The sequence below is a fragment of the Temnothorax curvispinosus genome, unplaced genomic scaffold (genome assembly GCF_003070985.1).
Source record: "Temnothorax curvispinosus isolate PA1 unplaced genomic scaffold, ASM307098v1 QBEX01008784.1, whole genome shotgun sequence".
In the NCBI taxonomy this organism is placed as follows: domain Eukaryota; kingdom Metazoa; phylum Arthropoda; class Insecta; order Hymenoptera; family Formicidae; genus Temnothorax; species Temnothorax curvispinosus.
Window position 1 is genome coordinate 954,375 of NW_020218564.1, and position 22,947 is coordinate 977,321.

General features: G+C 38.8%; 2 protein-coding genes across 3 annotated transcripts; both read left to right on the forward strand.

Moving 5' to 3' along the window:
- Positions 1-708: 708 nt before the first annotated feature.
- Positions 709-9,797, forward strand: LOC112458210. 2 transcript variants are annotated; one of them, XM_025021689.1, is made up of 4 exons: positions 709-1,640; positions 1,735-1,798; positions 3,839-3,944; positions 7,279-9,797. In XM_025021689.1, the coding sequence occupies exons 2-4, from the start codon at positions 1,757-1,759 to the stop codon at positions 8,013-8,015; spliced, it is 885 nt and encodes a 294-aa protein (XP_024877457.1). In that variant the 5' UTR covers positions 709-1,640; positions 1,735-1,756; the 3' UTR covers positions 8,016-9,797. The 2 variants fall into 2 exon arrangements, with proteins under 2 accessions (XP_024877457.1, XP_024877456.1); XM_025021688.1 differs by having other exon boundaries at positions 714-1,798.
- A 3,709-nt stretch (positions 9,798-13,506) lies between these two features.
- LOC112458212 lies at positions 13,507-16,990 on the forward strand. The gene is made up of 2 exons (XM_025021690.1): positions 13,507-14,133; positions 15,250-16,990. The coding sequence occupies exon 2, from the start codon at positions 15,250-15,252 to the stop codon at positions 15,475-15,477; it is 228 nt and encodes a 75-aa protein (XP_024877458.1). The 5' UTR covers positions 13,507-14,133; the 3' UTR covers positions 15,478-16,990.
- The last annotated feature ends 5,957 nt before the right edge of the window (positions 16,991-22,947 follow it).

The following is a 22,947-nucleotide window of genomic DNA, read 5'->3' on the forward strand; positions in this document are numbered from 1 at the left end:
AGAAAAAACAATATATAAAAAGATATCTTATCAAGTATTACACTTACGTGCCGAGAGAAAAAAGAGAGAGCTACAACATAATGTTTCTATTTCCAAACTATTGATTTTATCATTTTCTTCCTTTAAAATTTATATTAGGACAATTAGAAAACAAAAAAAATTATAGATAAGTTCCTTGATGGCTCAGATTCTAGAAAGCTAAAAATGAATGAAAGATGCGATGTGCACCTAATACGTGTGATTTTATAATTAAAATAATTAGAACGCTTCCTGTCAAGAAAACCCGCTGTCAAAAATAAGAAAATGAAAAAAATATGTATAAGATAAGATAAGATAGTAGATACGTAATAATAAATAAAAGATATAAAATATTTAATTAAAAAGTATAGAGATTTATAATATAAGATTATTCACTTTTATAAGTTGTATATTTTTGGATATAGATCAGCTCGATATAGATTTCTGAGCTTTTGGCGACTGAGTAACGAGAGATGAGAAAATTAAAATTGCAAAAATTATCCAAAAGAGGCTGAATAACGTGCAGGGGCGAGTGAGAAAGAATCGGATGAATCAACGTAGGTATATCTTCAACACTAGCGAGATAGAAAAAGCAAACAAAGTGAGTAAGAAAAAGGGTCATCAGAGGCGGCGCGGCGGTCGAAAGACAGAGAGAAGACTGGAGACTGGAGAGTAAAGAGAACGAGCGTGCGCCGAGGCTGTCGGGGACGACGGGGACTGTCATGGAGGCAGATCTGCCTTCTGGCAGGAGTGGCAGGAGTGGCAGGAGGGTTTCGACCGACGCGACGCGACTCGACCTGCTGCCTGCTGCACTCGGCATTCTCTTCTCGGCAGTCGGCATTACCTGCCAGCGGCCCAGCGCGCGAGCACGTTGGCAGGCGGCTGAAGTGAGGCGCTAAGGCGGCCAGTGTCAGTCATCAGTGTCTTCGAAGTCGCGGACTCCGATGGATCGTGGAGCTTATACGAGCAGTAGCGCGTGGTGAGTGATATCAGAACTCAGAAGTTCGGTACCACAAAAAACGGATTACGGAGCACAGCACGCGTCGCGAACGAGAGCGATTCGCTGCACGGCGGCGGGGACGCGCCAGCCGCCAAGTGCAGCGTGCGCGTATATCGCGCTGTGTCGGTAGAATCGCGGCGAGCGTCGCGTAAATTGGCGTGAGGCGTGAATTCGCGGTCAGTTACATTTCGGAGACTCGCGCGACGACGACGACGAAGACGACGCAGACGGTGCGAAAGGAGGCGAAGAGGCGCAAGGAGAGCGACACATCGCGATACGATCGATCCGTCAAAAGCCGTGCAGTAGCGGCACGCAACGCAACCCAAGCGGCGGCGAACGCGCGAGAGACCGCCCGCCCGCTGGCGATGGAGGAAATGTGCTGCTCGTGACGTCACGGAATTCCTCCTCGGTGCTGCTGCTGCTGCTGGAGTAAACGGCCGCGAGCACTTGTCATCGTGCCTTCTTGTTCTCGCGTAGCTGATACTCGCGGATACTTGCGAGAGAAAAGGAGAAGCCTCGGGGGAGCAGGAGAACGAGAGAGAAGGAGCGCGCGCATATCGGTATAACGACGGTGTAAGAGAAACGGAGCGAGAGAAACGTCAGGCAGAAGTGAGGCAGGAAAGTAAGAAAATAGATAGATAGAGCATAGAGCGAAGAGGAGAGACGTGGAAGAGCGGTGGAGAACGTGGGCGTTGAGTGATTGTTGTCGGTGCTAGTTTCTAGTTTCCATCGGGAGTCATGAGAGACACGAGCGATATGATGGAGGACGCCCTGTCAGAGGTACGTAACAACACTAACAACCGATACATGTATGTATACATAATACATATAATTATACATAAATCGATCCGCCGCACCGCGTCACGCCGTGCGTTCTCGCTTTCGCGCAAACTTTTAGAAATTTAGATTAATGTGCCGTGCGTTTCCGCTCTGCGAGAACAAACTCGTGTCTCGTGTCTCGTGTCGTCGCGTTAAATCTCCGGAACTAAGTGATATTGCGGCGTACTTAAATCGGTCCGAAGAATAAGGCGATTGGCAGTGCCACCAAGTACTAACCAAACCGGATGTTTCTTTCATTATTCTCACGGATTCTCACGATTACTTAATTTGATATCGAATCCTTCTCGCTGAAAGAATATTAAAAACCGACTGTAATTTTTTAATAAATCATAATTGGAAAAAATTTTACTAGAGTTTTTACATTTGATACTTAATCACGAAGACGATACATGACGATAGATTGCAAAGATGCCATGAATAATAATACTTCTCGATACCTTCGTCAGGTATAGGAAATATTGTCAATTTGTCGTGTAGGTTCATGTTCATGCAGCGTTTCACTTTGTCCTACACGAGTTCCGCCACTATATCTTATCAGATTTTGCGAGATCTATAGTTCTATAACAGTTCTATAAAGAGTTCTGCCATATAAAAGCAAAAAAATTAATTATAATAAGATACTAAAATCAAACTTACAATGTATAATGAGTATATATACCGAGTTGAGACGCCAGTTGAAATCTCGGAGTTCCGGTTCATGTAAAATATTTTTCGAGTAGTTCTAAGTATACTGAAGCGCTTTCTAAAGAGTTCCCGTTAGCGTTAAGACCTTTGTGTTATATTTAAAAAATATTATCCAAAAAGTAATCATTATGACGGAACAAGGTAAGACGCTAGCTTAAATATCAGAGTACTGGCTTTTTTAAAATAGTTCTCGCATAATTCTCAACGTATTTATGCATTTTCTAAAGAGTTCCCGGCACTAGCAGTGTTGTATAATTTTTTAATAAAGCCTCTCACACTATTCTCTCTAAGTACTCGGTGCACGAGCGATATTAATTTATTAAAAAATCATACAACATTGCTAGTGCCGGGAACTCTTTAGAAAATGCACAAATATGTTCAGAACTATACTAGAACTATTTTATAAAAGCCAGAACTCCGATATTTAGACCAGCGTCTCACCTTGTTCTGTCATAATGATTACTTTTCGGATAATATTAATTTTTTTAAATATAACACAAAGATCCTAACGCTCGGAACTCTTTAAAAAAAATTTTTCAATATGCTCAGAACTACTCGAAAAATATTTACATAAACCGGAACTCCAAGATTTCAACTGACGTCTTAACTCGGTATACTCATTACATTGTAATTTTGTTTTTAGTACCTTATAATTAATTTTTTTTGCTTTTATATGGCAGAACTCTTTATAGAACTGTTATAAAACTATAGATTTCGCGAAATCTGCTAAGATATGTATAGTGGCGGAACTCGTGTAGGACCAAAGTGAGACGCTGCGTGAACCTATAGCGTCTCAGCTCAATTGTTTGTGAGTTTCCGCAAAATAAGACGCTAGCTTCACATACACCTTTTGAAAGTTTTTAAATAAAATTTTGATAAATTTGCTACGATTAATTATTACATCCTGTCATGTATTTATTTTGATTGTTTATTTCACAGTTGTGTAACATTTTATCATGCTACTTAATATGAGCGTAGTTCACACGGACTTTAATTAAATTCCATGCGCCCATGATTTAATTGCGATATACTGCGTTAAATAGACATGTTTTAGCGATCAGTGGTATTGGACAATCTACGCATAGCTTTTTACTACATTGTCAATTTTGCTTTAGTAATATAACTGCACAATTAAATTGATTTCGTGATTAATTACCTCTCAATTGACGTAATCAAATAAGTAACAATTATCAAGATTTTATTAATTTAATTTTTATTTTATTTAGTCTTGAGCTTGACATTTGTAATATATTTCAAAGAATGGATTTTTCTTTTTCTTTATATTATTTTGTGCAGGACACAATGATGGATTGCGGAGGAGATAGCGGAGAAGATAGTGGAGGTTTGGAGGACTTTGTTGACTTAGCCACTGACATCACGGATAATTCACGTACAATACGAGGTAATTTATTTATTGTATACTTCTATTGTATTTATTTATATGTATACTTTTACATCTAAATATTATTTGTGCGTTACAAATATCCATGCCTAGATAATTGCACAATTATAAATAAACCATTAAAAATCTATATTATTTTTAAAATTCAGGATTTGAAAGAGTAGATATTTTTATTTCTTTGTTGGCGTTGGATTTATATGTGAATGACATCAGTAATCCGTATAATATACGAAATACAGTAGATCTTATAAAATACTTATAAAATGCGAGCTTGAAGTGAGAACGTGATAATAATTATGTTTGTGTATTGTGTCAATTGTTCAATGTGATTGTTTCTAATTACATTATTATTCAATACTTTCGTTATTTTTCCGTTTCCGTTATTTTTATGACTTTGTTTCCTATTTTTGTAACATTTTATTGTTTTCTGAGATATAAAACAATTTTGAAAATTTGAAAGTTTGAATTGACCAGTGAACACGATAAATTTAACCTCTTTTTAAGACACAAATGTGAAGTAAAGCATTGCATCTGCGAATAAAGGCGCGGTGGACTCTCGCGTTGAATCGACGACAATAACCGGGAGAATGCATTATTGTAACAACCGGACCGCGATTCGATGAGTAAGTCCGCCGCAATGAGGCCGACGCGACGGCCCGGTTTTGCGGTCCTGTGGGAATCCTGCCCCATAAACGTCCCACGGGAACTACCTGTCGCTCGAAACCCACACCCTGTCGCATCCGCTCTGCGAATCGCCGCATTTCGCACGAGTCCTCTCCTCTTTCTCATCTCCCTCGTCCTTGTGTGGTGTGTCATAATGTGATTCGATGCATCGGTACCGTACATGTGTGCTACTCGCCCGTTCACACACCATCGCGAGAGCGGTAAGGTCGTTTATTCGGCGAGGGTAACTTTAAGATACCTGTTCCTGGGAACGGGAACGATTTCGATCGAAAAGTGGCGATTGCGGCGATTAAATGCGTTTGGTCGCGGGATTCGGATAGAAGAATTTAATGAGTTGTGTGTGTGATTAACGTTACAATTATAGAAATCATCTAATAAACGAATCAACACAAATGAAGAAATATATTTAGAAAAGATCAGTCCAATTTTTAAATATATTTAAATAATATGATTAAGTTCAGATATACATCAATGCCAAATTAAAAATTAAAATAATAAAAAGACATACTTGAAATGCGAGCATGCAAAAATTTTATGTAAAAAAAAAATAATAGTCTAATTCCAATATACATAAATTAATATAGTAATTCAAATTAACGTAAACGACAATCGAAAAAAATTGGAAAAGAGTATACGTGTTTAGAGACAAATTATCTATCTCCTCATTATTACCATCTTTTCTCGACGTCACAAAGGTAGTCGATCAACGTTTTTCAAACAGGCCCGAACGTATATTACCCGCGTTGTACTTGTTCTTTTTTTTCTTAACGATAATAGAAAAGTCTGGACCAGTCGCGAGAGCAAGTTCGTTGATTCTTCTTTTTTTCATCAGACATCTCTTTCTCTCTCCCTCTTCAGGAGGCATCAATGCGACTCTCCGTGCCGAACGTTCCCACAGGGATACCCGCATTTAAATGTCCCGTGTCCCGTTCCTATAGTCTACGAGACGTAGCAAAGTTTGGATTGGGTTGGGTTAGGTTAAGTGACGATTTAAAAGGACTGAAAGGTACTTAACGAACGAACTGTTTGTTTCTACTCAAAAAATATGTGTGCGGACTGTAGGAAATAAAGATAGAAAATTATAGTACTACCATGACGTTATATGCCAAGAAAGTGCACCGATTATTGTAATAATTTGTCGCATGTGCAAGAGAAACTTATGTACCTATCGTACTCAATTTATAATTTATAAAATATTTATAAAATGTATCGTGTGTTAACTATATAAAATATTAATTATTTTTGACGTATGAAATTACCTCTGAATAACAGAATTATTTGTGTATTCTTGACGCAATTAAGCAAGTGCGATTTACGATAACACAGTCATAAAATTATACTCGATCATCAATAATGATGTAACATATTGTGACTTAAGTTATACTCAGATCGACTTTTATCACGGTCAATCAATATCGGCGTCATCGTGACCGTAAATTTGTTTACGCGCATTTTAAAGTCGTATTATAATCTATATCGTTTAGTGACATCGCTTGAAATTGCTCCGACGAAGGAGGACCATAATTCTTGTCGGCGAATAGAAATTTTTGTAGCTGTACGTACACAGAAAGCCGACATTAGCATAGAGAACTCATATTTCAGGAGAAAATCGGCCGAACTACAGTATAAGCGGCAACGCAAAGCTATTCTCCTAGCGAGCAGTATCCGACTTATATTCTGTGATTAATGACGTCGACCTAATAAATTTTAATGGCTTACTCGTGCGTTACCGCTTTACGAATAAATATGGGTACAAAGTTTCGCACTGTTACGCTACTATAGAAGGTATCTACGTCATTTGCACCTTATTAAAAGTTTTAATCGAGGCGACTTGGATATTGCGCTCCCATTGCGCTTTCTGGCGAATCATATTTTATCGCCTTGAAAATCTTTCAATTTAGCAAACTAATTAGATGGCTGTTATACAAATATGGAAACAAGCTTTTTTAAATATAAAAATAAAAAATATAAAATGTTAAAGCTTAAAAGAAAGTGGAAATAAATTTATACTTTATTTTGAAAAATTGCTATTAATATTTTATTATTTATATATTGCTACAACAGTTAATTTAATGTTCAACAAAATTAAAATAAAAAACGTTTACAAGCCCTTTTATTACAAGTTTATTACAATAATCTTATTCGCGGAATATTTGCACGCTAACTCTAGTATTTAAGAAATAGGCCAATCCAACATTTAAAAAAACAGCACGGATCCAACGTTATTATAGGAAATACCGGTGACGTTTTACAACAAAGTGCAAATAAAGATCGCTTCTTTTCTAGAGCATGAGAACTTCTCTTGCAAGTATTATAATATGATGTCGTAAAATATTGCTTTACACAGTGGATTATACCATTCTCAGAATCAACTTTTGTTTTATTGTTGTATTCTTATCTATCTTATTGTTACATTATTGATATACATATAACAGTCTGTTATAGTATTAATCTTAACTTTCTATTTTATTTCACATGCCATGCAAATTTTGATTCTAGAATAATTGATTTTGCCATTATTTTATCTACAGATATCTTCATGTGATCAGTCTTTGTTTGTTAAAAGAATTTTTCACTTCTTCGGGTTTTATTTTTTCGAGTCAATCTTCTCGCATTAACAGATAATTTAGGCCATTTGCAACCTGCGTAGATGCCGCCGAACGGTTACTGACCTTGTTAGGAATGGGCGAAGACGACGAAGACCTTCTGTCATCGTCGGAGGATGAGGGTGTTGAGGTAGACATCGATGAGCTCGAGGAAGACGACGAGGAAACGGATAATGCCAAATTGCTGCATCAACTCGCTGCATCCCTAGCCCAGGAACTCAAATACTCTCAAAAACAATCTTCGAGCAGCAGAGTGACGTATCAAGATCAAAGTGTGATACGTAATGTGGAGATGCTGCAGGATACGAGTTATCTCGGTCGCGGTTGCCTTCAAAATCAAGTGGACCATTCAAAAACATCTGTTTGTCAAAACGGTTTCGATCACAACGATCTTGATTATTTCAACGATCTCAATGAACAAAACGCGAACTTCACAAAGTTTACAAATTTCGGGAACCTCCGTCAGGAACACGGTCGAGCCTTTGATTCTTCGAACTTAGATCATCGCCTGTGGACGGACAATCCAGCAGTCACGATCCAGCAGACTGAAAAGTCCTTCAGCAGCCAGCAGGAGCAGAATCCCGATTCCTGGACAGCAGGATGGGATGCTTGCGCCACCGAGGCTCTCCGGTATCTCGTCGAAGACGAGGGCCTACCGCTTCATCATCCTACGGTTATCGCCATGAAAAATTACCTAGATCTGCAGAGGGAGAGAGCGTTCACTCAACACACCGGGTATACGGACACCAAGTCGCAGGACATGAGTCTGCTTCTGGATTGATGAGGCTTCAGCATTAAGGTAGCGAGCGATTAAATTTATTTCTTGCGACGTGTCTCATTAAAGAATTTTCGAGAGAGAAATCTAAGATAAAAAAATTAATCTTGTTATTTAAATAAAACGAGCATAAGGACGTGGCGTGTTGTGAAATCGTTTGCACAAGACTCTTTGCTTTCTTACATATTTCGTCCTCTTTTGAAGAAAAATTTCAATTTTCTTGAGCCATAACGATTTATTTAATATAATAAATAATTCGATTCGAATATTCGAATAATTTTAGCTTTCGACGATTATAATTTCGAATTATAAGCGTTCATACGCTGGATCGATATGAACGCCGTTTCTTTTTCGTAACGAGTTATTGAAAACCTTCAAGTTTCTTGAACGTCTCAATCAAGGATTAAGATCTTTTTTTCCATTTTCGTTTTCAAAAAGTGGTGATAGTTAATTCCTGATAATATTTCCCGAGAAGATGGCTTCGGGTATCATAAAAGAAAATATTTCTAGCAGTTAGAATCATCAAACTGTAGAGAAACGACCGGCGAATCACAATTAAAATTATTCTTAAAACAAATTCCTAGTTTAGTCTGTCATAAATAAAAAGGTCGAAAGAATTAAAATACAATAAACGGGATGACAGAGAAAAGAAAAAAAAAGAACGTTACGTACTTGATACGAGAAAGAAGTGAGATAAGCATCGGTGATCGCCGACAGAATATTGCAGAATGTTTTCGATTGTTATAATAAGAAGTAATTTTTTACAAATCAAGAAATTACGTTTATACAAATAATATAAAAATAAAAATAATTATTTATAAATTATATCTGCAAATGACATTTTTCTCTCAAATAATTTAAAGAATTTAAAGATATCTTTTTTGAATTGTGCCATTTTGTCGGCGATTATATGCACGAAACATTTTTCAGTCAGATCGTATACGAAGAAATTGGCTATACAGCAGTGTCGACAATAGAAATGAGAAACGTTTAGCCCCCGAAAATATTGTATATAATTTGGATTAGGCGAGAGACGACGAGAGCTCCGAGACTTAGATAGGAACTTATTCGGTCATAGATCAGCGAATCTTTATTTGTAAAAGAAATTACAACATATGGCAATAACGAGATCTCACGAGGAGTCCAATTCGGATGGCCTGAAATGTGTGTCTTCTTAATGACACTAGTAGTATAATAAAAGGGTGGTTTTGTTTAGAGTAATGTTGCTTAAACAACGATGCGTGCGAAAGGGTGCACGTCGGCCGCCTTAACACGTCTCAACCATCTACAAAAAGCTCATCGTGAAACCTCAGACATTTCCACATCTTAATCGTTATTTAGATCGTACGATCATCATTCCTCATGTACGGGAAATTGATCAGGATCGTACGTCAATTGCAGCGTTGAATCGATCCTGATGCGTTAATAAAAAGAGTAAAAGCAAACGAGATAAATGAAACTTGATCGTCAGTGACTCAGGATCGACGATCGACTTCGATCGTGCGTCACTTGTCAAAAAATCAAAGAGACTTTATATCGCGATTGATTGCGTGCAAAGGATCGAAAAATTACGACTGTGAGTGAATTGCGGAGAAATTTTTAAGTTTTTTTTTCCCCACAATTTTTTTATGGGAAGTAGTCGACGCGCGACGTTCTTCCCACGCGACCGAATAGCAAGCTGTACATATGTATAATATCGTTTTAACTTATACACAACTATTGTTACTTTTACAATAAAGCTCTGTAGATAACATTGACCAGTAAATAAACGACCGATAAATTAATTAAGCCCGTCGTCTCGTTCTCGTCTTCCCAGTCCTTAAACTTAAACTTGGCCGAAGTGTTCAATCTAACCATTCAATCCGCTGCAAAAACTGTATTTTTAGATAATTCTTAGAAATTTGATTTTAATTACATTTAATCACAATCGGATTCTAATAAATCAAATCAGGGGCACAACTCGTAAAATCGTAATTTTATCTCTGAAATATTCTTATACCAAACGTTATGTGTACGTCGCGTTTACGTGGTGATATAAATGTAACACTTTTATAATAAAATGGAAAGTTTTTAACAACGTATTTACTGAGCTAAATCAATATATTTGACTTTTTTCTCAGTTGTTGATTTGTCAGGAAAATTTTGTTTTTAATTTTAATTTGTCATAAATGCAATACGATATATATATGTGTATGTACATGACATACATGTTTTGAAATATGTTTATAAATGTTAATCAGTATTTGTAGTAAAGAAAACTAGACTCGACTAGCAAAGTTAGCTGTTTGAGGGCCCATTGGACGTTTCCAATGTATAATAACGTAACAACGGCCCGCGATGCGATGTGATATGTAATGGGACTTGTGGAAGGGAACATACGCGAACGAAGAAACGGTTGTGGATCTGGCACGCGACTAGCTTGAAAGGAATCGCGCGCCGTCCACCTTTATCGGGGTCGTCCGTCGAGGAGGGATCTCTCTACGCCAATGGGGCATCTGGTGTCGGTTCGTAGCACATGCCATGCATCTGCTCCGTCGAGGTACTTTTGTTGTCTTCGACGTTCGCGTCCAGCGAAAATAAGCCAGGGCAGCAGTTCGCCGACTACTGTTACCAGGAGAATCTATGTGCTTTCTTTCTTACCGTCTCGCAATCCTCGAAACGCGTTCGCCGACCTCCTGGCCATTTCGCGATTCTATGATCGCTGCTGGGTTTGTTCGAGGGAGACAGAAGGACTTGGTACCCGAAGAAGAGACCTGACGATAGGGGATAATAGATATACCGACGGATATGTTGTCAAGAGACATTGTAATTTCATTCTATCTTTTGCTGTATAAACATGCTATAATTTATCTTTCAATTAAAATATTCAAACTTTAGTTTCATTACAATCGTAATAAATATTGAATATACATATGTTGCTACACTATGTGATCCCACTGTATATACTGTCGATAATTTCTCCCCTTTCGTTCCTACCGCGGAACATCCTGCTATCCGAGATAAAGCATGCGGTTTTTTTGACTTTTTTGCCATATGAAATCGTTTCGGTTTTTTGAACGCATTGGGCCAGCGCGAGAGACGACGGAGGAAGGAGATGATGTACGCGAGCCTCGCGAAGGGGAGAGAACAGCTGTCCCGGGTGGTAACCGTCAGGTGGTATCCCGTCAGCTCGTCGTCAGCTGCGGGGGTGAGAATACGAAAAAAGGGTTGAGAGGACATTGCGCTCGGGCGACGGCCGTTGACGTTGCATTCCGCGGATCATATTGATTATATTGGAAAAAAATCGACGTGTCGATTTTACTGTTATAATCCCCCAACATAACGACCTAAATATTTTAGAAGTCAACCTTTTAATTGTAGAAATAAGCGACATACATATCACAAGTTTGAGCGTGAAAACCAAACTGTATAGATGTATAATCCTATGTTCTATTTCAGATTGCAATATAAAATTAACATATGACTACGAGAAATGCTTAATTTTATTACAAAGGCTGCAATAATTAAAAGATATGAATAGAAAAATAGAATAAAAAATAATCATCGTTATTAAAAAATAAATAAATAAAAATTACAGTTGAATGTGTGTGACATCTCAGCTCTTTCTTTATAAAAAAAAATTAATCTTTCTTGTCGCTCGACTCGAGAATACGGGCGACTTTAGAAAAACAAATGTCGCCTTAATCTCCTTGCTACATGGAGGTGCTGTGGGAATATCAACGCCAAAAACGAATTGTGACAATAATAGGCGCGGGTGGGCAGACAGGCTTGCCTTAAGTGACGCGTATTTAATTCGAGACGTCTGCATTCCGCGGCGCGGCGCAGCGGTCCCATGTCGAAGACGAAAGACGCCAGGCCACCGTGGCGAGCACGGCCATACCGTAGGCCATAGGGGCCATGTCCATTGTGACAGCAACGGGGAAATCAAGTAAATTGGCTGAATTGGCCCGTCCGTGAACCGGTACAGAGCGACCCAGCGTACGCAGATGCAGATATGCGATAGATCCCGTATTGCGTAATATAAAGCCCGCAGGCCATCTTTACCCGAAAACTCTCAAACGGATTATTCAAACGGTATTTGTAAAACGCAAAATTATAAAACTTATCTAAGTTTTACCTCTCCAATTTTAGAATTTCTTAATGGAGAAAAGAAGAAGAAAATTATATCATGATGTTTCGATATGATATGATATCTATACGTAAGAGTATTAATAAGTTTCGATTTACATTTATATTTTTGTATACGGTTGATAACCAAAGACGAAGAATTTTAAACAAAGAAGAAATAAAATTATTGATAATGCGTCTCGCATAATAAAGCTAACGTCGCAATGGAATTTAATGGAATGTGTATGATAAAATTTATTTGTGAGAGAGACAACTCGAAGAGTTTGGTCGGGCTGTGCAAAAAATTGTTTTAGAAACTAAAGTAGCGGAAAGAAGCTCGTGCATACCACTGCGCAGATGGTAGCAGCATGCTGTGCATCAAGAAGATGGAAGATATTTAAAAAATTCATATAATGAACGGTCGTTATTTTGTGCATCCATCTGCTGATGAAAAAGATACCTACGAGTATTCAATAGACTGTGCGTTGAATTCTACAGATGACAAACTTAATCAACTCCTTAATGGGTCTGCAAAAAGACATTGCGGAAAAATTACATAAACGTTCAATTTATTTGATCTGATCGAATCGAGCGTTGACGTGGTACCTCGGTATAGAAAATTGATCTTTCACGAAATCCGCCAGATGCGGATCTAATGGCCAATCTGTGTTCATTGTCTCGCCGCGTGCGTGTCGAGGGCGCGTGCACCTATAAAAGAAGTACAACACCACTTTTACAGCTGCCGGAAGTATACATCTGCTAACGCAGAATCTACTAACCGTGTGGAGGAGATTGGGCCGAGTCCTCGGCTAAGTCGCTATATTGCACTCGCGTCGCTTTGTAATTTTGTGTAATCGTGAAGACGTGTAACGTTGACACGGCAAATAAACCGCGTTCCTTACGTCGAGACGAATAATCAAGACGGTTAATTAAAATTGGAAAAAAACCGACGGAATGAGATAAAGATCTTTACACGTGGCGGGTCCGCGGACAGACGGCGGGGCCCACCTTTATTTTCGAAAAATAGCGGCAGCTGCCCGGAAGAAACGATCGTGGCTCGTGCTGAACACCTTTCGTCTCTAAATCGAGGGCTTGTGGATCCTGGCTCGTGGATCTTGATGAAGATTCGTCACTAAATATAAAAATTCTTATGCATATATATATATATATATATATATATATATATATATATATTGTATATATACACACACAAATTAATATGTCACATAAAAAGAATGATAATACTTTTTTGTCGTTTGTTTATTAATTAAGAAATTAAAACAAGTTAAAACTAATTAATTTAAAAATTTTATGTAAGAAGAATAAAGACAATTTGTTAAAAGTAGATAGTTATTAATTAATTTGTTCATTTACAATTACGGGAAACTGTCGTGAGGATCAATGTAGAATGAATAGTTACACAATCGAGTACAATGATACCTCTTCACTGAAACGCGAAGAGCTTCGTGATTATAACACCAGTTAATCAGGTAACCAGTAAACGCGCATAAAACGGCTCGTAAAACATAAACTCGCGTGCGTATCGATTGGAAGCAATCTCATCTCTTGTCGGATTTGAGGCGTCGCTGAAAAAAATCCGCGACACGCGAGTGGCAAGCGAAAAACCGGAAACGAACCCCAGCCAGCCTCGTCTCGTCTAGGGTGAGACTAGAGGGGTGAGAGAACGAGGTGATCCCTCCACGTATCCGGCATTGTTTCTCAACGGCACCCCCTCCGTCGTTCCCCTCCCATATGGTAGCCACATGTAGGTTCTGGGCACCATCAGAGGGGGGAAAAGTCATCGCGGAGATCCAGCTGATGGTCGACGCATTGGTCGAGCTTCCTCAGTTACTGTTGGACCGCACGCAGGTCTGGTCTACGCGTCTCGCTAGATAAATCCGGTTCCGATATAAATTGTTCCAGAAGAACGGAAATTCAGGCTGCGGAGGAGTAGGGCAACCTTGACCCTTGAATCGCGAGGTCGCGCGAGAACCGGCGGAAACCAAACCACGCGAAGGTGAGCAGCGAGAAATGATTAGAGGTCCGAACGCGAAGTCGAAGGCACGCAAAGCGAATATTTGATTCTCTGTTAATTAACTAACGGGACAATAATTAGATAACGGGTTTAGTAATAATGGATAATGGATCTCTTCTGCATTGTCGATTGATCATCGAGATATTATAGGTTTACATGAAACGTATAAAGTGATTTTGCTATTCGCATGAATTTTACACGTGAATAAACCAAGGGAGTAGTTTTTGTAATTATTATCTTGTTATAATTCATATTAATCATATTTGTTTATTAATAGTAACAATCGCGTGTATTACCGTTGCCTAATTATTTATGAAATTAATTGTTGTAAATGGTTGTAATTGACCGTTATAAAGCCAAATGATCTGTCGATATCGATAATTAAAAGTTAAGTGAATAATAATAAAAAAATAATGATTGCGGTACCGTGATATCACGGCAATTGGCACGGGCTCGCGTTGGTCGTTGAACTCCAAGTTGGTTAAAGTGGCGCAGGGGTGACGCAAAATCTGGCAATGGGGATGAGGATGGGGATGGGGATGGGGATGGGCATCCTTAGTAACAGTGTAATATGCCGTTCGAGTATTGATTTCAGACTCGGGGTTTAGGGTAGCGTTACACGCGTCTACGATGCATTCAGCAAACATTGGTCATGCTCGTTTCGTATAAACCTTCTAGGACTTCCTTCCGCTCGATTGCCGGCCAATCTGATACAATCAAAACGGAACGGATGCCGTTGAAATAAATACAAAGTCAAGAGAAGATAAAACTGCAGCATTCCTTGATAATTCTATTTGAAACTATCCGATTTTAATTTGTCGGTAATAGCATATCATTTCTTATTTGATGTCTTAGAAATTTACGTTGCATTTTACACATGAGATATAGATAAAAAATCATAAAAAAATATAATAAAAATCCTGCAAGCACCTTTGGGAATTTTCCGTAATTATAATCACTCGTTATTGAGCTCTCAAAATCTCGGGTGTCAAAATCTACCGTGTCTCTTGATAAAACAATGCGCGCGATAATTTCCTGCGCCGTCGATCATGGAGAATTCCAATGACAATATCGAATCATTCGATCGCAACTTCGTAGATGATACCGGATGCAGAGGCTGTGTGTCAGACTTCCGAGGCTGCGGTCACCAGCGGCGGCGACGAGAAGATTAAGGACCGGCCGGAAAAGGAAGTGGCGTCGGTGACCGCCTGGAACCGATATCAGCGACTAGTGGCCGCGATGGAGTCCCGGGGTGGTGAATTCAACCGAAAGTCCGTGATCGAGACGATCTTTCGCGGTAGCGATCTAGTCTACGTTACTCATTGATCGGCGAATCGATCGGACGCGAGTGGAAACCTCTCGCCCATTCCTATACCAAAGTCCCAGCCAGTATCAAATCGCTTTCGCGTAGTGGCGTAGAATTCGCGAGTCGCAACATAGTAGTACCGTTTGAATATGAACCTACGTACAAGTAGGCGAAATTTTCCATGAAAATAAAAATTATATTTATATTACTTCTTTCTAAGATAAAATAATATGGAATATATTATTACTTGATAAATTTTTATAAAGAATTAATTATTGCTACAAACACATTAGAAAACAGTGATTATTGATCTAATTAGTTATCGCTAAAAAATTAATATTTATTAGTTAAATAGTAAATAGTAAATAGTAAATTGACACTTGCGTCACTTGTCATCTGTAGGTAGATGTTATTATGAAGTTATAATACGTATATTCAAGTACTAGTGGGTATTTTTTTTATGTACTGACAATGAGATTGCTATGCGACGACGTCGAGAATAGGATGTAAGAGCGCAGTTTTGACGCGGTTAACGTGGCTGTGTATTATATGTAGTTCGATGTCGAGCGCACTATTTTTAGATCCACATGAGGGGAGTTTAATAGTTCCGAGAGACGAATGCTTTTATAAGTTTATACATACATAAAGCAAGTATCGTTATATACGTGCCTTTGGAAAATTCCAAACAAGCGATTCTTAAAGTCGAATATAAGATATAAGGTATACGCACATGTCATTAACGCTCAAGTGCAAATTGTATTAACAAATCAAACATTATTCCGATATATGCGACATTTTCGAGTAAAAATAAAATAAAATTATGTAATAACAGCGAATGTACACGCACCGCGAGGCAGACACATTAAATGCTTTCGAGATAAAATTTTGACAAACGTACTAGTTAATTATTAACATTGACGAGCTTGGAAAATTTCTTATGTGCTAGATAAAAATGTAGCAATCGTTTACTCTTTAAAAAAAAAGATTTTATCGACATTTATGAATGGTTATGTATACGTCATAATAATAATAGCGAATAATGAGTTAACGCAAACGAGTGCGCCGCGTTTCTACGCCACTGATTAATGCAATCATAGATTGAAATACGATTAACGATGCCAAACTGTGTATTACTAGTCAACGTGTGCATACTAAATCGTGAAAGAATAGGATAGATCGTTTAATAAGGCAATTATGACAACGGTGACGATTACGACGTTGCTATCAACGCGATAGACGACGGAAGGCGTATCTGTAATCGCTGTAATCTACCACATGAATTCATGCGACATTGGCTATGCTCAATCTTGTCAGCGCGAGCAACACTCGCTATATGTACATATATAAGGACAAAATAATATGCAAGAGGCTGAAGCTAATAATTATGATTAAACGTAAAACAATTATCGCTAATTCTGAAGTATTATAACGTATTAAGACGATTGTGTAATTGAATGATCCAGAGATAAATAATGTTTTAAACTCTAGGAACAAACTGTAAAAGAATTAATTTAATAAAATGGATTATATTTATTTGAAACTTCAACATTGCGTATTATCGATCACCATGATAAGTATTGTTTTTGACAATTTGAGCAAAGACATTAGAACAAATACTAAAGATTTAATATCTTTATTTGAGGTGTATGTGAAGCCAGCGTCTTATTTTGCTGCGGAAACTCACAAACAATTGAGAGTTCTGACTTCCTTTTCAATAGTTCTAGTCCTGATAGTTTAAACAAATGGTTCTGGCCATTAAAGCCAAAAAACGCGTCAGTACAAACTGAGAATAATTGTAAATGGATTAATAGTAGAAAATATATACTTTTACCTCTGTTTTGTATGACATGTATACATATGTACACATAATAAAAATTTTGTCGTCCGATTATAATAACAATATTCAATCTTTTCTTAAAGATTTTGCTACCGAATGGCCAAAAAGAAATAGTCAGATTTGCGAGTAATTTTGTTTGTAAAATTTTAAAAATTTGTCTCCTGCAGGCTGCAGCACGAAGAGCTATTAGTCAGTTCCGGCAGACAGGCAAACCATATTTCACAAGTAACACAATAACTGGCAATAAATAAAAGACAAAAGAAGAACGCAGAGAGACAACTAATTGTATTGCAACTAGTTCTATTGTACTTTTTGGTTGAAAATGTGGGAAAGTAGAAACGTCTCTGCTATCCACCAAGATTTTAGAGACATTAGTTTGAAATAAAATTTATAAGATATTAAAATTATATAAAATGGTTCGAAGAAAAAAAGGAAATAGTTAAAAAGATTCTTCTGGTGAGTGGTAAAAAACAAACTTGCCACGCGATGTCGCCAAAACGAATTCTCTTGGATCGGTGAAAGCGAGAACGCGGAGAAAGTTCGTGAATGAGTTGAAATGATCATGCCGTCGGTCATGACGAGAATTTATAGAACAAAAATTGCATCGAAATAAAAAAGAAAGGAATATAAACGGTGATTGCTAGTAAAAATATGGATCATAAATAACTTCTGCCGACATAATGATAAATTTATAACGAGATTACGATCTTTATCTATAATAATCGCCACGAAAGACCGTTGCGCGCTCTCGCTTGCGTGTATATCAATCGTATTTAAGCACATCCTCGTTTCTCGCTGTGATGACGTTATCATCCACAACTAATCCAGCCAAAAATATAAATTTTATTTCAAATTGTAAGAGCAAGGTTTGCATATATATTGTGGCTGAATGATTCGACTCGGTATATCGAGGTAGCCGACAACTTGCATCACAACTGTACCTTGTACTCGAAGCGGTCCATTCACCTTTCCGAGGCGAAAACTCAGAACTGCATCAGAGAAGCCGGTCCCGAAATCTATTTTCGCTCCTTCGTGTATCGATTAGGGCGTACTTGGCGTTTCAGTCGCCTCGATTATGCAGAGAATGATACGAATGCGAAGAGTCGAACACGAATTTGCATGCGTTTATTGCATTTTTTACGTCAGTAGTTTAAACAGAAAAAAATATCAACGACAAGATATACTATCAGTTTTCGCGTTTGCTACATTTTAACCTTCCTTTATGAAATTTAGTTCCGTCGATCTTCCGATCGACGATCCGTAAGAAGCGTATATATTCTCAACGACGGAAATTTACAATAATCTCTCGTTTGCATTTATCGGTCTACATCGCAATCGCAATCGGGCTCGCTCCTAATTTAGCGAAAACGAATATTGTGTGTGAAGCTGTGAAGATCAGTCGCGCGATCGAACGTATCATGCCCGTTTTAATTCAATACATTTCCATACCAAGGCACGTAGTGGCGAGAGACTGCGAATGTATCGATTCTGGCTATGATCACAACTCATTAAGGCTATTTTCCATAATGGCGATAATTAGCACGCGCAAGGTAAAACGAAATCGGTCCTCGCATATCTTAATATTTTTTGCGTCATTTTTCAGTTTTTACCACTAAAATCTTACAATATTTATTTGCTTTATATCTAATTTTTTTTTACTTTTAAATAAACTTTTAATAAAGATATGTATAAAGATATGTGTAAAACAAGAAGAGAATTTATTTTTATATTTTTAATATCTGTCACAAAATATTAAAAACGGATCCTATCTATGCGGCCCAATGCAAATCACAAATCGAATGATACCGTATCAAGTATCGAGGCATTTTTTATTCAGGCAGAACAATAAATGGAAATGCGATTCGATTCGATTAGATAAATTAATAAATGTAAATTGATTTTCTCGTCCTCCCATGTTGAAACGATTTTTGTCTCGTTTAAATTGTTCTTTGAAAATAGTATGCAACGCTCGAAGTAAATAGCTACTTATACGTATTTTTCTTTTACAAAAGATTCATCGAACCAGCTTTGTTTCGCACAGCTGCCAACTCGTTTAATTATATCACATCACAAAATAGTACGCGACACGCGGTAGAAATAAAAGTTGGTAAATAAAATTACATGTTGGTGCAGATATAAGGGCCGATATCACAGTCTCCGATTAACGTGATCCTCCGCGTAAACTCATTCTGCATCTCTTTCTAACTGTCTTCCTAGAAAGAGACGAAGAGTGAGTTTACGCGGAGGATCACGTTAATCGGAGACTGTGATATCGGCCCTAAGGCCCAGTTTCACAAATGTCGGTTAACTTTTAATCTTAGATTAACTCACTCTTCGTCTCTTTCTAACGTCCCCCTTAGAAAAAGACGAAGAGTGAGTTAATCTAAGATTAAAAGTTAACCGACACTTGTGAAACTGGCCCTAAGTGATCAAGAATGTGTGACTATCGTCTGCAAAAATCCGTAACAAGCCGCACATCAGGTTACTAAAATATCCTTCAAGGACATCGAGATGCGATAACAACGTAAAAATTAAATGTTTGGAAAAAAAGGACATAATTAAATTTCATTAAGTCTTTTTTCGCGATCCTGACCAAAGATAGATTAACCATAATAATTGGAGACGCGTGGTGAAAATCACAAAGCGCAGTTTTAAAGAAAAACCACGCTCTCGGAATTCTTTCGATTCTGTTGAAACGCAAAGCGTTTCTTACAAAAAGTGACAAGACGTATTTTCAGTCTCGTCTTTATCAAGAAACTTGCAGATATAAATAGAACGCAGACAGAATTTATGAAGGCGAGTAAGTATAGCACACAGCAAAAGGACACGTTTGACTACTTCGATGCAGTCGTCTCTTTATTAGTTGCCAGGCAGACGGATATAAAGGCATGAAATGTCATAGATAATATGTATGATAACAGATAAATAATATTCCGAATGCAAAAAACGCTGCTAGTGAAAATGGGTAGTCTTAAGAAAATGAGAGATTTTTCTATAGGAAAATATCTCGAGATTTAACCGAGAATCAAAACAACGCGCTTATTTTGTAAAGAACGTAAATCGGATCCATACGCGAGTTGAGTTAATTCTTGAGTATTATAATAGATAGGTATATAATAGTTAAAATGCAAGGATGTACCATTGACAAGATCACGTATACCATAGATATACATAATGCCACGTGTAAAAACATATTTTTATAAAGCTGAGAAAGCGTGTTTGATTATATACAACTGATAACTTATTGCTTGTATACTTTCTACGTTCTAATGTTTCAGATGAAAAAGTTTAGGGTAGCAATCTTATTAATCCTATTAAATAAAATATATATATATATATATATATATGTCTGGTCTTTGTGAAAACAAATCTAGTTCAGTTTGTTATTCTCATTTTCAAGAAGATTGATTAAAAAAAACGTTAACGTGAACGAGATTCAACGAGAAATGCTGCGAGAAGAAAGATAAAAAGATGACAAACGTTCAAAGATAATCCAAGTTCCGGAGGATTATTGGAACGACGTCGAGATTTCTTTCGCTGGTGCAGTATATACAAAGTTGAAACTGCGAAGAAACGAGACGCGAAGCAGACCGAGAGTGACTACTACATTTCATGCAAGATCGCGCTTCTCGAAGAAGACGTTTTCTTTCTCTCCAAGTTTCGAAGAAGTACGGACATCGAGAATGCAGTTAACTGCAGAAAAGGGCGCATCCTTCGCGCAATAGGATTCAATTTGAAATTCTACGTCGCCCCAGAGTCGTTCCGATAGAATTTTAAGCGAGAAAACTCGCGGCGAGATGACTCGCGGCGCGAGAAGATTGGAGTCGAGAGATAAATAAGTAAGTAGATGCCAAGCGAGAGAGGAGCTTAGAATCCAAAGCGGATCTAAGATTCGTGAACAGGAAATTACATTTATCCGAATCGTATCGGAGCAATAGACGCAATAATAAAAGACGAGGGAGGAGGGGGGTGGTGAAAACATGCAGACAACAAAGATAGTACGTTTCGCAGGCAGGGATTGATGTACATACGTGTAAAAATGATATAAAAATCCGGTAAATGTGTTATCGTGTTAATTACGCGATACAAATAACGTGCGTCTATGTTATCTAACTCGGCGCACGTAACGGTCGTAACGTAGTTAACGTACAGCGAAAACGTTATATGAGACGTTGTCTACGTTTGCTCAAACGCCGATCGTAGCTCGCATATCTCACGCGAAACTCCCCGATACGCTCCATTCAAAAAAGCGATGATAATACGCGCGACCGCGCGTACGTCGTCCATATCAGACTCATCCGTACTACGTCGTCCGAAAAAAAAACGAGCCCGCGACGAGCGTCTTGCGTCTTCCAGGAAAACGCTAAACGGTACCGACGACGGCGCCGGCGACGAGAAACATGGCGGATATGGCGAAACCGCGCGATCTTCTCGACGGGACGCGGGAACGACAATGACGAGCGCGCGTAGTGCGTACTCGCGTGAAACAAATATGAAGCGTTGCGTACTTACAGGTTACAGGAGAGGCGAGGCGAGGCGAGGCACGGTACTCCGATGTGCCTGCTCCGATGTGCACTTGGATGTAGAATTGTCTGGAACGCCGCGTCGGCCTCGATCGTGGGTCGATTCCACCGTCTGTCTGTCAACCGTCAGTTCAATATGCGCGAGATTTGGCGACGAGAAGACGCAGCTCCGCAAGCATCGCGTACACCACGCTCGGGCGCTGAACGACACGATTAACTCGCATTTTTCGCGATAAACGGTCATGTCGGTTATTCTGATTGCGAGAGATCGTCCAACGTACCGATACTCGCCAACACCGGCTCGCACATCACACATCACACCACATTACACACATCACGCTTGCTCGCGGCCGAATACGATTACGATTACGATTTACGATCGAAGCTGATCCGAAGGATCCACCCCGCGTCGCGTCGCGGCTATATCGCGCGATGTCCTGATGGGAACTGTCCTCCACCACCACCACCCTCCACCCCTTTTACATTCCTTCGCGCGGCGTACTTGCCGAAATAACGAAAACACGCGATTGGTCAAAATAATGAGGTGAGGCTCGAGCGACGAGCGTTTGAATTCCGAGAAAAGCTTCCTCCCCCCCCTGGCGACGAACGCAACGGCAAATAGAAAAAAGAAATACGGCGCGTTCCGCGAATATGTATATAGTGTATATACGATTTCTTTATGTAGCCGAATTTTATAAGAGATCAGGGGGCTAACTTGACGCGCGTATGTCTTTTTTTCTCGTATTGTCAATTACAGTTTTGACTACTAATCATCGGAAATGGAGTATCAAACACCACCAAACGGATTTTCAGTAGCGGGCTGTGGGGCCAACTTCACAGCCTCCTCCGTCTCGCACGCCCCGGGCCATACATGGGGCGGTAAAGAGGATCTCTCTCTCTCTCTCTCTCTCTCTCTCTCTCTCTCTCTCTCTCTCTCTCTCTCTCTTTCTTTCTCTCCGACGGGGAATCAACAGGTACAGGACTCCATCGTCGCCGGGATCGAAACGACGATCTGCTGGTAGTGCTGGTTCTCGCGTGTCGAAAAGTTGCAAAGATACTTCGCTGCCCTGTGCAACTTGGATTTTCTTGGACGAGTCTTTATTTATTGATAAAAAAATTATTGAGTCTGA

Coding starts and splice junctions, on each gene's coding strand:
- LOC112458212 (XM_025021690.1), top strand. CDS start 15,250: ATGATACCGGATGCAGAGGCTGTGTGTCAGACTTCCGAGGCTGCGGTC.
- LOC112458210 (XM_025021689.1), top strand. CDS start 1,757: ATGAGAGACACGAGCGATATGATGGAGGACGCCCTGTCAGAG. Junction 1,799..3,838: donor TGGAGGACGCCCTGTCAGAG/GTACGTAACAAC, acceptor TATTTTGTGCAG/GACACAATGATGGATTGCGG. Junction 3,945..7,278: donor TAATTCACGTACAATACGAG/GTAATTTATTTA, acceptor CAACCTGCGTAG/ATGCCGCCGAACGGTTACTG.